The sequence below is a fragment of the Amblyraja radiata genome, chromosome 1, assembly GCF_010909765.2.
Source record: "Amblyraja radiata isolate CabotCenter1 chromosome 1, sAmbRad1.1.pri, whole genome shotgun sequence".
NCBI lineage: Eukaryota > Metazoa > Chordata > Chondrichthyes > Rajiformes > Rajidae > Amblyraja > Amblyraja radiata.
The window spans coordinates 75,385,714-75,402,733 of NC_045956.1; the positions used below are offsets into that span (position 1 = coordinate 75,385,714).

General features: G+C 41.2%; 1 protein-coding gene across 4 annotated transcripts in view; it reads left to right on the plus strand.

Moving 5' to 3' along the window:
- aff1 (AF4/FMR2 family member 1) overlaps positions 1 to 17,020 on the plus strand; it is a 150,882-nt gene that overhangs the window by 117,186 nt on the left and 16,676 nt on the right. For all 4 annotated transcript variants that reach the window (XM_033024447.1, XM_033024430.1, XM_033024439.1 and 1 more), the window contains exons 8-12: positions 2,238 to 2,292; positions 2,515 to 2,549; positions 5,017 to 5,173; positions 11,141 to 12,310; positions 15,455 to 15,546. In XM_033024447.1, coding sequence (XP_032880338.1) covers positions 2,238 to 2,292; positions 2,515 to 2,549; positions 5,017 to 5,173; positions 11,141 to 12,310; positions 15,455 to 15,546 — 1,509 coding nt within the window. The remainder of the gene's footprint in view (positions 1 to 2,237; positions 2,293 to 2,514; positions 2,550 to 5,016; positions 5,174 to 11,140; positions 12,311 to 15,454; positions 15,547 to 17,020) is intronic.

The window sequence follows — 17,020 nt, forward strand, 5'->3', positions numbered from 1 at the left end:
ATAGAGCTCTGGTGAGACCACATCTGGAGTATTGTGTACAGTTTTGGTTGCCTAATTTGAGGAAGGACATCATTGTGATTGAGGCAGTGCAGCGTAGGTTCACGAGATTGATCCCTGGGATGGCGGGACTGTCATATGAGGAAAGATTGAAAAGACTAGGCTTGTATTCACTGGAGTTTAGAAGGATGAGGGGGTATCTTATAGAAATATAAAATTATAAAAGGACTGGACAAGCTAGATGCAGGAAAAATTTCCCCAATGTGGGGCGAGTCCAGAACCAGGGGCCAAAGTCTTAGAATAAAGGGGAGGTCATTTAAGACTGAGGTGAGAAAAAACTTTTTCACCCAGCGAGTTGTGAATTTATGGAATTCCCTGCCACAGAGGGCAGTGGAGGCAAAGACTGGATGGATTTAAGAGAGAGTTAGATAGAGCTCTGGGGCTAGTGGAGTCAAGGGATATGGGGAGAAAGCAGGCACAGGTTATCGATAGGGGATGATCAGCCATGATCACAATGAATGGCAGTGCTAGCTCGAAGGGCCGAATGGCCTCTTCCTGCACCTATTTTCTATGTCTATTTTTCTATGTAAGTGTAACTAAATGGGAAGGGTCTTTCTTACCCTTGGCTACTTGATCAGAGAAAGCAAGGATACATGATTACCTCAATACTCTGATCTTTGTTTAAGTAATCCATCAGTATAGATCTTTATTTTATTGTTTCCTGTCAATATTGGGATTAAAAGATTTCAGTAAAGGTAATTGGGGGCACGCAATTCCAGTTTTATGTGTTACTGCTTCCCTCCATGTGGATGGTTTCCAGGAGAAAACACTGGGTGATATGCACTCTTTTTAGAGAATAAATGCATTAATTTAAGAGCCTAGTCGGCATTGTTGTCCTGTATATGTTGGAATTTATAGGGAAAAAATGCACTTGAATCGAAAGTACAACAGAGCCAACAAATTATTCTCGAAGTTTAGTAACCGTTCTAATAATGTGGACACAGCTGGAGCCATATTTTACATGGTTCAACATTGCTGAAGGAAATACATGACTAGTTAATTACCTGAAACGTCACCTACTCCTTTTCTCCATAGATGCTGTCTCACCCGCTGAGTTTCTCCAGCATTCTTTGTCTATTTACAGTTAATTTGTTTCAGTCGTGTTGGTCAAAGCAAAACTTTTGGCCAGGTAAAAATAAACCAGAAAATATTTGAGTTTGCTTTGTTTAACCAGAGAGCTGTAGTCAACAGCTAACTGCATTATGAAAGTGGCGTCACAGATAGATCGAGTGGTCAAGAAGGCTTTTGGCACATTTCACTTCATCAATTAGGGTACTGAGTATAGAAGTTGGGATGTTATGTTGCAGTTGGATAAGATGTTTGTGAGGCCACATTTGCAGTTCAGTTATGGTCACCCTGCTATAGGAAGAATGTTGTTAAACTGGAAAGAGTGCAGAGCAGATTTACGAGGATGTTGCCAGGACTTGAAGGCCTGAGCTATAGAGAAAGGTTGGACAAGCCAGGACTTTATTCCTTGGAGCTCAGGAGGATGAGGGGTGATCTTACGGACATGTATAAGATCATGAGGTGAATGGATAGGGTACAAGCAAAGAGTCTTTTACCCAGAGTAGGGGAATGAAGAGCCATGAGGACCTAGAATTAAGGTACCAGGGGAGAGAATTAATAGGAACCCGAGGGGCAACATTTTTACACAGATAGTGGTAAATATATGGAATGAGCTGCCAGAGGAGGTAGTTGATAATATAACAACATGTAAAATACATTTGGACAAGTACATAGATAGGGAAGGTTTAGAGGGATATGGGCCAAACACGGGCAGGTGGGACAAGTGCAGATAGGGCTTCTTGTTTAGCATGGGCAAGTTGGGCCGAAGAACCTGTTTCTTGCTGTATAACTAAGGTAATGAAGAATGCACAACCCAAGCAGTCTCATCGCAACCATGGATCAAACTTCCCTCATTTGTATGATGTTAATTCATACACTCATTTATATATTAAGTCTTTGTTCACCAAATAATTGCAGAGTATATAGGGCATGGTGTGGTGCTAGTAGTAAACCATGCATATTTGAGTTATTTTTTTAATTTATTTGAAAATGAAACTTTCAATTGGAAATCCTTTTGGGCGAGTTACTGAAACTGAACAACAATGTCAAAATGTGATTTTTTTTTAAAATAATAATTTGTGCCCCATTTACCTAGTTTTCTAATTTATTTTCAGGACGCTTGAACATGACCTGCAGATCAGCAGTAGTGATGACAGTGATGTGGATCAGGTTCGTTTTTAAATTTCTGTTCAGCATTTGTGTTAAATTAAAATGAAGATGGAGTTGCTTTGTGGAAATGTAATTACTGTGAAAAGCATGCATGGTGCGTGTGATCACTTTCTTAATTTGTAACCAAGATACTGATTAGCTTGTTTCTCTTTTCACATCATCTTCCTTCCCGTGCCACCCATGCCCTTCCCCCACCACCCACCCTTTCCCACTTTCATGCAGGTCACGGAAAAGCCAGTGCCTACTGTTCCGAAAAGGTACCTTATTTTTCAGATCACATCGTGATATTTGGTTGTGTGTTGGCTTTTAGCTCTTTGAGACAATGTTTTAGGATGGAACATAGAACAGTACGACACAGGATTAGGCCCTTCAGCCCGCAATGTCTGTACTGAACATGGTGCCAAGTTAACCTAATCTCCTCTGCCTGAACATGATCCATATCCCATCATTACCATGTTCTTATCTGAAAGCCTCTTAAATGCCACCATCGTATCTGCCTCATCCACCGTCACTCTTCGCGGCGTTTTCCTGGCACTCACCGCCCTTTGTAAAAATACAACCTGCCCCATACATCTGCTTTAAACTTTCTCCCCCCTTACCTTAGCTATGTTCTATAGTCTTTGACATTTCCATCCTAGGAGAGAGGTTCTGATTGTCTGCCCTATCTCTACCTCTCATAATTGTATACTCTTCTATGCACCAGAGAAAACAATCCAAGTTTATCCAGCTTATCTTTATACCTTTATTCAGGCAGCGTTCTGGAAAACCTCTTCTGCACCCTCCCCAAATTCACCACATCCTTTCTGAATTTGGGGTAATGTGAACTGCACACAATACTTCAAATATGGCTTAACCAAAGCCCTGTAAGATGACTTCCTAACCTCAGTGCCCTGACTCCTGAAGGCAATGATACCACATGCCTTCTTTACTACTGCATTATCCTTTCAGAGAGCTGGTTCCTCAAGTTCCTTCTGCAAATCAATGCTGTATAGTGTCTTTTCATTAACTGTGTACTTTCTTCTTGTATTCAACCTCCCTAAGTGTAACACCTCATACTAGCTCCCTTCCATATCTCCAGCCATTTCTGTAGCTGATCTACAACCGGTTGAAATACTTTTGGCAGCTTTCCTCACTATCTGCATGTCCACCAATTTTGATGATGTCTGCAAACTGACTAACTAACCTATCTATATTTACATCCAAGTCATGTATATAAACAACAAAGGTCCCAGCACAGATCTGTACGAGACTCCACTGGTCACCGACTGCCACCACAACCCTCCGTCTTCCATGGGAAGGACAATGCTGAATCCAGACTACCATGTCACTGTGGATCTCATGCATCTTAATCTTCTGGATCAGCTTACCATACGGGACCATATCAAATGCCGTATTAAAATCCATGTGGACAACATCCACTGCCCTACCCTCACCGATCACCTTTGTCATCCCTTCAAAAAATTCAGTCAAGTTTGTAAGTCTTAACCTGCCTGGACAAAGCCATGCTGATTGTCCCTAATTACCCCATTCTCTAAATGTGAGTAAATCCTAACCAAGAGAATCCTTTCCGATGGCTTCTCTACCCTTGCCATTAGTTCCACCTGCCTAAAATTTCCTGGATTTTACCTGCTTCTCCTCTTAAACAAAGAAAAAACATTGGATACACTTCAGTCCTTCAGGACCTCGCCTGTGGCTTGTTAAGATGCAAATATCATTGCCAAAGCTCCTGCAATCTCCTTGCCTCTCTCAATAACGTGATGGATCCTCTCAGGCTATTGGGAGTTATCCACTTGATGCTCTTCAAGAGCCTAACCACCATCTCCTCCTTGATCTACATCTGCCCTAACGGATTAGTATTCCCCACACTGATCCCACTGTCCTCCATGTCCTTTCCTTGTGATGAACCACGAACTCCACATTGACCTTGTCGGTAGACCTAGAGTTATGCAGCACAAAAATAGGCCCTTCGGCCCGAGCTTGCCTATGCTGACTAAGGTGCTCCTCTACACTAGTCCCACCTGTCCGTATTTGGTCCATATCTCTCTAAAATGTCTATCCATGTCCCTATCCAAATGCCATTTAAATGTTGTTATAGTTTCTGTCTCAACTACCTCCTCTATCTGCTCCTGAATTTTAAAAATAAGTGTAAAAATAATTATTCTATTAGCTATTACATTATTACTTTTGCTAACTAAATTTCCGATCTTGTAAATTGACGAGCATAAATCAATTAAAGCAGCAAAACTATTGAAGTCCGATAAAAAATCGTCCACAGTTACAATTTTTAAAATCTACGATGTAATGCATGTTATCGTAGTTGCCATAATATAGTTGGGTTAAACTGTCTGTTATGCATTTTGAGTATTCTAATCTAATAAGGTACTTGCAGTGTGGTACTGAGACATCTAGTTTAAAATTAGTTCTGAGCTGAAATCAGCAAGCATAGTTGTTGGAGTGCTCTGTTTTGCCCTGGCATTCACCACCTGATGCACTGCACTCAAATTTTATATGAAACAGTGATAGCTAAAGTTGCAATTTTAAAAAATATATTGTAAACAAATAACTCACAGAATTTTATGCAACTAGAATCATGTCATGATTAATGAAAGTGCAGGTTAAATCATTAGTACTAGAACAGCTGCAGGTTAATTATTTTTCTGTGATTCTGTATGGACTGAAAAAACATTTTAAACTACATGTTGTCCTCTCCCAACATATTTTTAGTGCTTCCTTGTTGCCTCAGAGTGATAATATTTTATCAAGACATTCCAGTGGTGGCTTAAACAACTTAAGTGAATCTGGGAATTCATCAGGCTCTGATTCAGAGAGTGAAAGCACCTCTACAGACAGTGAAGGAGCATCAAGGGCTCCCACTCCTGAGGTATGACAGGCTGGAAACTGTATATTGGAAAATTAATGTTTATTATTGAGCCTTTGATTTATTTTGCACTGAAATGTATGGTGATTGGCTATGACAAGGTAATGAGAATTAACTAAAAATTGCAGTCATAAAACATTATCTTGTACATTTATATGCAATTAAAAACTGACTTATCTCCTTGCCCCCTTCCCAACCTAATCCTTTCCCTCGAGAAGAATACTATAACAACCAATGCCAAGTTATTTTGCACCACTCTGGAAATTTAATCACTCTTACTAAGAATTATCCTTGGCGGCCTGATGCATTTTTGACAATAGACAATAGGTGCAGGAGTAGGCCATTTGGCCCTTCGAGCCAGCACCGCCATTCAATGTGATCATGGCTGAATCATCCCCAATCAGTACCCCGTTCCTGCCTTCTCCCCATATCCCCTGACTCCGCTATTTTTAAGAGCCCTATCTAGCTGCTCTCTCTTGAAAGCATCCAGAGAACCGGCCTCTGAGGCAGAGAATTCCACAGACTCATCACTCTCTGTGAGAAAAAGTGTTTCCTCGTCTTCGTTCTAAATGGCTTGCTCCTCATTCTTAAACTGTGGCCCCTGTTTCTGGACTCCCCCAACATCGGTAACATATTTCCTGCCTCGAGTGTGTCCAAGCCCTTAACAATCTTATATGTTTCAATGAGATTCTCTCTCATCCTTCTAAACTCCAGAGTGTACAAGCCCAGTTGCTCCATTCTCTCAGCATATGACAGTCCCGCCATCCCGGGAATTAACCTTGTAAACCTACGCTGCACTCCCTCAATAGCAAGAATGTCCTTCCTCAAATTAGGGGACCAAAACTGCACACAATACTCCAGGTCACTAGGGCTCTGTACAACTGCAGAAGGACCTCTTTGCTCCTATATTCCATTCCTCTTGTTATAAACATTTCAGCATTTTCTCACCCCAAATGATGAACCACTGATCCATCCATTACTCCCCATCTGCATTCCCCTGGAAACCATCGGCTGCTGATGCCTAGGGCCTCCTGGATGTGATTGAACTTTCCAGTAGAGGATTGGTGACTAGAGAGATTACTAATATTCTGCTGTCTGATGTTTCATGCCTGTCAGGCACAACTTGAAGGTTGGACTTTAAAGGACAAACATTTTCGCCGATAAATTTTATAATTATGCTCCAGACTTGCTGTGCAATCTACATGCTATGCCCTTGGTAGATGCCACAGTTCAAACTCACTCATCCAAAATGTAACTTTTGTTTAATTTTACTTTCTACCTAACTTGAGAATATTCCAATGGTGTCACTGAAAATGTGGATATGGGAAATATGTTTAATTTGGTATGGACTTGCAAAGGTGTTTGATAAGGTGCTACTTAATCGATATCATCAGCATTGAAAGCAATTAAATAAGTTGTTGCAGCATGCATGGAAAAGTTCCTATATAATTTTAAACAGTGGTAAAAAGTTGTTTTTCCTCAGTTGAGGAAAGTGTGTAATGGAATTCCCAAGAGGTCAGTTCTTTAGAATGATTCATACTTGAGTCTAAAGGGTAGATTTGCAGATGACATAAAATTTGTTATGGTGAATTTGAGCAGGATTGTCATTGACTTCAATGAGGTTCAGACATGCTGTAGAAAGGGTCAATAGGTAGCAGATGAAATTTAATTTTCAATAGCTGGAAGGGTGACTCTTTGGTTGGAAGGATGAGACCATCATATGAACTAGACAAAATAATTCCAAAAGGGATGCAAGAACAGATATAGAGTTGGAACAACAAGAAATTAGCACCTTCAGCCCAGCAAATCCATGCCAACCATCAAGCATTTGCTTATACTAATCCTATATTCACCTACTTTTGTTCTCCTCACGTTTCTATTATCTCATCCTCGATTTTACAACTCATCTAACCACTAGTAACCAATTAACCCTCCAAATCACGTGCTTTGGGTGTGGGAGGAACCTTCAGCACTAGAGGTCAGGGTTGAACTGAATTCACTGGAACTGTGAAGCAACTAGCTGTGCGACTGTACTGTCTTGGAGAAATATGTACGCAGTTTGTTGAAAGTGGAAGGATTAAAATACACATATAGGACCCTATAAAAAGTGGAAGTGGCTAAAATACACATATAGGACCATATAAAAGTCAAGTGTAAAAGAGTAAGTAAGTCACAATGAAGCTTCATGAAACCTCTGTCCAGCCACTGCTGGAGTATTGTCACTATTTCTGGGCATCGTGCTTTTAAAATTATTTGAAAGCTCTACTAAAATGATTCCTAAGCAAAAGTCATCAGTTGAGTGGATAGGTAGGTGATACAGGGGTTCATTCTTCCTGTAACAAGACATGGATAAAGAGTCTAGTGATTTAAAACCAAATGATTTGGACAGGGTCAAAAGAGAGAAGTTGTTCCTATTTGCAGCAGGACCAAGAGCAAGAGCAGTGTTTCAATTGTTTTGATGCTAAAAGCCAGCTGGTTAACTTCCTGAAGTAACATGGACCACTTTTGAGCTCCTGGCAATTTATGTATGTCCGCTTATTGCTAGATTTGTGCACATTAACTTGAAATTAAGTTAAAGTGCACACACTTGATGAATAACTTGATAATCCAAAACTAACCCTATTTAGTACAGAGGTAAGCAAAAATGCTGGAGAAACTCAGCGGGTGAGGCAGCATCTATGGAGCAAAGGAAATAGGCGACGTTTCGGGTCAAGACCCTTCTTCAGACTGATGTGGGGGGGGGGGGCGGGAAGAAGAAAAGAAGAGGCGGAGACAGTGAGCTGTGGGAGAGCTGGGAAGAGGAGGGGAAAGAAGGAGAAAGCAGGAATAACCTAAAATTGGAGAAGTCAATGTTCATACCGCTGGGGTGTAAACTACCCAAGCAAAATATGAGGTGCTGCTCCTCCAATTTATGGTGGGCCTCACTCTGGCCACGGAGGAGGCCAAGGACAGAAAGGTCGGATTCGGAATGGGAGGGGGATTTGAAGTGCTGAGCCACCGGGAGATCAGATTGGTTATTGTGAACCGAGTGGAGGTGTTGGGCCTACGCTTGGTCTCGCTGATGTAGAGCAGCTGACACCTAGAGCAGCGGATGAAATAGATGAGGTTGGAGGAGGTGCAGGTGAACCTTTGTTGCACCTGGAAAGACTGCTTGGGTCCTTGGATGGAGTCAAGGTGGGAGGTAAAGCAACAAGTGTAGCATTTCCTGCAGTTGCATGGGGAAGTGCCAGGTTGGTTTGGGTAGGAAGGGACGAATTAACCAGGGAGGTCTATAAACTATTTAGTACAGATGACATTTTAGAAGAAACTTTTAAAGTGAGAATGGTCTTTTGTTTAAATGAAGGACCAATCTTTCTAGAGTTGGGGAGAGTCCTTTACTTGTTTTACACGCATTCCATTATCAAACTGCAGATACAATACAATACATTTTTACAAAGTCATAATTAAGGCCATAAAGTCACTGCTCATTAATTAATTGGTACACCAGATACCACTTAGGCACATGCTATCATGCTCTCTCTTGAGTGCATGCATTCATAAGCACCTCAAAGAAAGGAATCCTTGAACACTGCTTCCCTCGTTGCTTCTCAACCCCCTAACCTAACCTTGCCTTCCAGCTCATGCTTTTGGCTACTCTCCAACTGCCTTCAAGTCTCAAATGAAACCTGGCCCACATTCTTAAACCTGGCTGTCCATCCATCAATGTTGCCAATCCCCACACTTGGTCCGCATTCCCATCATGTTCAAAATACAAAGTGCTGGACGAATTCTGCGTGTCAGGCAGCATTTGTGGAGGGAATGGTCAGATGACATTTTGGGTAGGGATTCTTCTTTGACATGAAACACCGTCTGCCCATTTGCTCCACAGGAGCTGCCTGATCCGCCAATCTACTCCAGCGCTTTATTTTTTGCACAAGATTCCAGCATCTACAGTCTCTTGTTCCCATCATTTTCTTTGTTCCAGTTAAGTTCGCACACTCTGGCAAAGATACTGTTGTAGATCAACGGCAATCCAGGTTTAGGTTTATTATTGTTACGTGTACCGAGGTACAGTGATATACAAACAGATCAGATATACCATGCATTAATACAGTTAAGTCAAACTCCAGTGATATTGATCGAGCAAGGGGGAAGATACAGAATGCAGAAAAATTGCTCTCAGCATTGTAGCACATCATGTCCATAAACAGCAAGTCCTGTGTCTGCAATGGGATAGCAATGAATCAGACAGTACCCTGGCTTGTGCAAGAAACTTTCAGAAGACTGATAACAGCGGGAAAGAAGCTGTTCTCTAATCTGGTGGTGCGCGCTTTCAAGCTTCTGTACCTTCTGCAAGGGAAGCAGGGAGAGTTGGGAAACATTGAACAGAGATAGCCAAGAGAGTGGAAAAGACTGAGGAAAGACATTTTTAAATAAATTAAGTCTGAAATGCATCGCTCTGGTGTAGATAGCTTCATTGTAGAACTCGAAAGTGAACTAGATAGGTACCTAAAAAGAAAAAGATTACATAAAATCCACCAGACTTGATGGGGCAAAAACAAAGTGCTGTACGATTGAGCAGTATCTGTGGGGGAACAAAGGAATTGTCAACCTTTTGGGACCTGTGCTACAAATGATGCACATCTCACTGAGTTTCTCCAGCAGTTTGTTTTTTGCTCCTTGGTCTAACATATGTAGTCTCTTGTGACTTGACTTGATGGACTAAATGGCCTCCTTCCATGCAGTCACTATTCTGGAATTCTGTAAATAGTATTGGAATCTAAGGGTAGTTACTGCATCTGACTTGAAAAATTAAGTTATTTTTGAAATTGCTTCATAGAAGATGCATAAAGAAATGTTTTTACAATAAATTATGAACTTGCTGTATACAGGAAAGGGTAGGACCCGTATGAGCTTTGATGTACAAAGATGTCTTCAAGGTTTCAAGTCAGTTTATTGTCTTTCTTTGGACACTGTCATATTTCATCATCATCATCATCATTAGAAAGTCATCACTGAAGCCATATGTGATGTTTCCAAATGCCTGATCATGATGGGACATTTTTGTTCTTTGCATCTTTAATTTCTCTGGGTTTTCACCACTGATTTTTTTTTCTCCCCGACTTCAATGATTCCCCCTCACTTCTACCTTGACATTGAGTAACCACAGTGCAACCTAATCAAAACAGGAGCCAAAAGTTTTCACAAACTTTGGTGTTCATTACTTAACAATGGGTGCTCATTTGCAGCGTATGTTTGGATTGAGGTTCTAGTGCAATACAAGAGATGGGATTGATAAACTTTTGCAACAAGTAGGGTGGCATGGAGGCACAGCGGTAGAGTTGCAGCCTTACAGTGCCAGTGACGCGGTTTGATCCTGACTATGGATGCTGTCTGTGTGGCTCTTGTACGTTCTCCTTGTGACGTGTGGGTTTTCTACGGGAGCTCCGGTTTAGACAATAGACAATAGGTGCAGGAATAGGCCATTTGGCCCTTCGAGCCAGCACCGCCATTCAATGTGATCATGGCTGATCATCCACAATCAGTACTCCGTTCCTGCCTTCTCCCCATATCCCCTGACTCCGCTATCCTTAAGAGCCCTATCTAACTCTCTCTAGAAAGCATCCAGAGAACCGGCCTCCACCACCATCTGAGGCAGAGAATTCCACAGACTCACAACTCTCAGTGTGAAACTCATGATTCCTCCCATGCTCCAAAGACGTACATGTTTGTAGATTAATTGGCTTGGAAAAATTGTCAATTGTCACTAGTGTGTGTAGGACAGTGTTAATGTGCAGGGACCACTGGTCGGCGTGGACTCGGTGGGACGAAGGGTCTGTTTCCGCACTGCATCTCTAAACTAAACCAAAAGCAGTAATTTGAATTGTTCCCAATTTGAGCAATATTTTTAGTACCCATTCTGAATCTGTTTGTGCGTGTTTGACATGTATATTACAGCTGATTTGTTTTATGTTCTGACCTCTATTGTAGCCTGATCCTTCACCAGCAAATAAATGGCAGCTTGATAATTGGCTGAATGTCAGCCAGTCTGCCATGCCTTCCAAGAGCCACAGTGAGACATCAAATGGGCACATTTCCCAGGACAGCCAAAGATCTGATGCAAAGGAGGTTCATGATGATACGGACTCCAACAGAGAGAAGAAAACTGCAAAGGAATCTTCCCCAAGCAGAGGTAAACATAAGAAATCCCCTGCCCTGCACAATAGCAATGATCAACGACAAAGTAGTGGTGAAAAGCAACCTCATAAGCCTGTGCCTGAAGAAAACCAAGATAATGAATCTTACAAATATGGTGATAAAAATCAGCTGTGCACAGAACAGGCCAAAGTAAAAGTAAAAGTTGGGCAGCGGTCAAACGAGAAAAGGGAAACTGAATCTGTACCCAAGATTTCATCAGAGAGGAAAAAGCACAAGAGTCCTATCCAGAATGCTCCCAAATGCATGGAGCTTACAGATAAAAGCTCTCTACACTCGGACTTAAGTTCCAATAAAGATCAGCTACCATCCAATTGTAATCTACCTTCTGCTACGCTTGTACCTCAGGGACAAGAAAACGATGAAAATGAGGCTAACATCAGTCAATTGGCAAAAGAGGTAAGCAGGACTACCTACCATAAATCTGCTGAGGTCAGGAATGGAAATGAGCCAAACACTGGCAAGCTTGCCACTGGGATGAAAGATGTAAACAGGACTACCCACTTTCAACCTGCTAATAATGATAAGCAGGTAACCAGGACCAACATCAACAAATCTGGCGGCCAGATTGGGGAGGAGATTTACAGCAATGTTAACAAACCCGCTGGTAAGGTCAAAGAAGAAAATGGTGGAAGTACTAGGAAAGCCACCGAAAAGGAAAGTAGGACTAAACCGAGTAAACCTGTCCTTCAAACAAAGGCCAACATTCTCAAGGATCAGGTTTTGTCGACCGCGGGAGTTGGAGGATTGCCATCTCCAATAAGAGAGAGCACAGTTAACTGGCCATTAGTGGTAAAAATCGATTTAAGCTTGCTCTCAAGAATTCCATCACCATCTGGCAAAGAGGGCAAACTACCTAAGAATTGTGCAACGGAACATACCAGCCAGAAGAATAAGGAAGGTTTGAAGGAAAGCAAAGGAAGCAAGACCAAGAGAAAACATGGGGTGAGTTTTTCCATTCTGCATATTTCCTCCTTCCATTAATAAAAAGCAATTTATTCCTATTCTTCTTATGACCAGGGCTAATTGGCTATTGGGCCAGAAGGCAGGTCAATATTCCACCAAAGGTAGACACAAAATGCTGGAATAACTCAGTGGGACAGGCAGCATCTCTGGAGAGAAGGAACCTCCAGAGATGCTGCCTGTCCTGCTGAGTTACTCCAGCATTTTGTGTCTACCTTTGATTTAAACCAGCATCCTACTCAATATTCCACCATTCTTGTGAGGACTTTTGTTAGCTTGTCTAAATTTCCTCAACATTATGATTAACCTTATCTCATCTTTTATTTACGTCTGCACGAATATCATAGTTTGATGCATATGATTTTCAGCAGACTTTTGCTGCAGCACCTTCCCAGTGTTATCTGGTGGAGCAAATTGCCTGGTCCTTAGTACAGCAAACAATTATGCCAAATATGTTTGCATTACTCTGCCCTGCCCTAGATATTTGTGATACATGCTGTTTGTGTGGAACCTTCCACAAGTATGGTACATCATCTTCAGTGAAGACCCAATTACAATGTGCATTTTGCCTAGCAAGACATCAGTCAGGTCTTGGACGTTTACATTGAAATTGACTAGTTTACTTTGAATTTACTACCATTCCTTCCTTGAGCAGATGCAATGCGCATTGGTTCACAAAAAAACAAGACCAACCCAACCCAACTAATCTCCGCCCCATTTGTCCACACCCAGAAAAGATATGGAAAATGTCACCAGTTGAAAAGCAAACCATCTGAAATTTGAATTTAAAACAGAAATATCAGAAATATTCAATCTGTCAGGCAACAGAGAAATTGCCTGTCTGACCCGCTAAGTATTCCTAGTACTTTCTGTTTTAATTAGTATTTGACTGAGTATGATATTAGGAAATTTTCCATCAGCTATAGTCCATCTTACATAAAGAAAGACGACTGTGGTTGTTGAAGGCAGTTACTTTAGCCTCCAGACGTGCTTGTAGGTTTCCCTTGGGGCAGTGTACCAGGCCCAGTCATCTTTTGTTCCATCGTGAACTATCTTTCTTCTATCATAAGTTCAAAGATTAGATTTTCACTGAGTGCATAATCTTCAATTCTTTTTGCAGCTTCAAAAATGGGTCATGCAGCAAGATCTGAGCAAATGTATACTATTCAGAAGATCGTTTGCAGCACACCACATTTTTTTTTTTTTTCCTTGCAGCCCTTCTTAAAACTGCAACCTCTACAACCTTGAAGTCTGAGACTCTGGGTACATTGAATTGTCAGTAGCTTCAAGTTTTCTTTCCCCCCATCCACCCCACCTCCAGCTTGTGTAGGAAGTTTCCTTTCTTTCACTGCCATGTAAACATTTGGAACATTTCTTATTGGAAACCCTTGATAGCTGTGTTCTGCTTGAGTTTTTTGTTATATGCAAGTAACATAATTTTTTTCCTTCTCCCATCTCCCAATTCCCTCTCAAATGTGACGTTTCATTGGAGTACAGCTTCTGACAAAATAGCAGGGTCTGCTACTCGGCCTGAGTATTATTTTTCATTTGCATTCCCTGTTCCAGCTAGGAATTTATTTTTGAAATGAAAGACTGAAAGGTCAAGTCCACCAAACTCTCAATGCCCAAGCATGCATTCCAGTGGAAATAATTAGATATCTGGAATGATAAGTCTGGTTCTTCCTGCTTACATCATGACAATGTAGCTGATGTTTGTAATTTGAGCACTCCACGTGCCTTTAGGTTTCAAAGGTCTTTTATTGTCACGTGTACCAATTAATGTACAGTGATATTCATATTACCATACAGACATACTTTAAAAAAACAACAAGACACACAACTACATAAATGTTAACATAAACATCCACCAGAGTGGATTCTCCATATTCCTCACTGTGACGGAAGGCAATAAAGTCTTCTTCCCTCATTTTTCTCCCGCGGTTGGGGCAGTCAAACCATCCGTCTGGGCAATAGAAACTCCCGCAGCCGGCAGTCGAATTCCCCGCGTTGGGGCGATCAAAGCCCCCGCGTCGGGTCGGCCGAAGATCCTGCGGCTTGGAGCTCCCGAAGTCGGTCTCTAACCAGGGTCCACAAGCTCCACGATGTTAAGGTCCTCGCTCCTCGATGTTAGGCCGCAGTGCGGACGGAGATACGATACGGGAAAAAAATCGCATCTCCGTCGAGGTAAGAGATTTTTTTTTTTAAGTTTCCCCAACCCCCCACGAAAAAAAGCTAAAGAACACTAAAACCATACATTTAACACATACTAAAGAAACAACAGAGAAGGAAGGGACATACAGACTGTTGGCGAGGCAGCCATTGCTGGCGCCACCCAGTGGAACCTGCCTTTACCAACTGAATTGTTTTGATTAAGTAACTAGTCATTCTTATAGTTGTTACATTTCTATCAATCAAAAAATTAAAATTATAATTTTGCTATTAATATATTTTTTATTGTCAGACTTTTTGGAGTCTAAATATGGATTTGGTTCACAGAAACAGTTAATGTTGCAGCCTGTTCCAACCCCTTGAAAGAGCTTTCTTTTTTCTCCTGGAGCCCTCGTACTGCCCAGAGCCCTACAGGATTCACATTTTGATGTACAATGAAACTGATGATCTAAAAGGTTCAGGTCTGGTGTGCAGAAATTCTTTAAAAGTAAATAGCTGTTGGCTAGAGCAAATAGAAGTGGTAAAAAGCTAAAATAGTGGTGGTTAATCAGATGGCTGCATGTGGTTGTTATTCCCTTATCTTGCAGTTCCTTCTCTGTGGTAATGGTACCCCTGGATTTGCCTTGAGATATTTGTGTTGCTATGATAGGAATAGACTGTGTTAGAAGGGGAATTTTCCATTCCCAGAGATGCATTCCATTTTGATCATGTGATCCAGAACCTAGCACTTCAATGATCAAACTTGCCCATGCTCTCAAATTCTGAGTTTGTAATTCGCCGATGTGTTGTCACATGCTGATCCGGTCAAACAACTAGGCTGCTCCCGTGTTGAAGATTCTTCAGGTTTTTTTAATTGTACAAATATTGAGGGTGAAAAATGTTACAGTAGATTTAATTGTGATTGTCAATATTCAATTGTATTTCACTTTATCTTTGTTTTAAAATATTTTGTTTCAGATTGACGTGGAAGCAAGTGAGAACAAGAAGCAAAGGTTGGATAAAGAAAATAAGTTGTCCTCTTCAAGCCATAAGGATTCTAGTCATAAGCGGTGTGTATCTAATATCACAATTTCTAAAATTAGCAGGAGAGATTTAATGTAACACAGTTGACAAGTTCACATCAGACACCTGTTGAATTTGGCCTTGCTGATTCGGTAGTCACAGTGAACATTGCTACTTCCTACAGGCATGCTATGACTATGTTTAGCCTGCAAATCTGCTGAAATACTGGGCGTTTCTGTGGCACTTACAGAAAGAAAACAAATTCTTATTTGTGACCTCAACAAAGTTTACAGTTCTTTAATCTAACATGATTCAGTAGAATTGTGATACTGGCTGGCAATATCTTCAAACTGTTGTATTCAATGTGTGTGCGTCAGTCTGCACAGACTGCATCATCAATCACCATTGTGGCAAGTTTATTTTCACATTCTCTCTCTCTCTCTCTCTCTCTCTATCTCTCTCTCTCTCTCTCTCTCTCTCTCTCTCGTTTGCACTCTGTCAAGAAATCAATCAATAACTCATGAAACATAATTATACTTGATTCTAAGAAAAATGTTCTGTTTAAATATCTCTCAAAACTACAGTCAAAATTCAATTCTGGCAAATCAGTAAGGCATAACATTTCTTTGCTTTTATGTATGCAAATCGTATAGAAGGGACTATGTTGAACTGTCTGTCTTTGCTTCTGCTCACATGTTTTGTGTGTTCATAAACCACTGCTCTGCCTGTGCCCACTCCCTCCATTCTGCCCATTCAGACATAAGAAATCAGGAGCAAGTCAATCAACCACTTGAGTCTGGTCCACTCAACTCAACTTCACTTTCCTGCTCTCTATCTCAGAACCTTTGACTTCATTGCAGTTCAAATGAGTGTCAGTCTCTGCCTTGAATATGGTCAATGACTTCACCTTCACAGCTGTCTGGCATAGAGAATTCCAGACGATCTTGACCCTCTTGAGAAAAGAAAATTATCTGTATCTGATCCAGTTATCCTAAAACCATGCGTATGGTTATAGATAAACCCATTATGGACAACAGCATTTCAACATCCATCCTGTCAATCCTCCCTCAATGGGATCGCCTCAGAGTCTTCTCATGTCCAAATGAGTCTAGACCCAACCTACACAGACTTTCTTTGTAGATCCACTCCTTTTATCTCGGGAATCAAACCAAGTGAACCTTCTCTGCATTGTAAGCCCATCCTTCCTTAAATATGGAAACCAAAATAGGATGAAGAGTCTGAGTGTGGACTCACCAACACCCTGCAAAGTTGTATCAAAACTGCGTCATATCCCTTAAAACAAAGGCCAAAATTACATTAATCTTCCTAATTATTTGCTCTACCTGCATGCCAGCTCTTTGTGTTTCATGCATTAAGACCCTGAGGTCCCTTCATGCAGCGGTATTTTGTAATCTCACTCTGTTTAAATAATATTTTTTTCCGCTTCATGCTTCCTTCCAAAACAGGTAACTTCATATACTTCCACATTGTACCCTATATGTCAATTTCTTACCCAGGCCT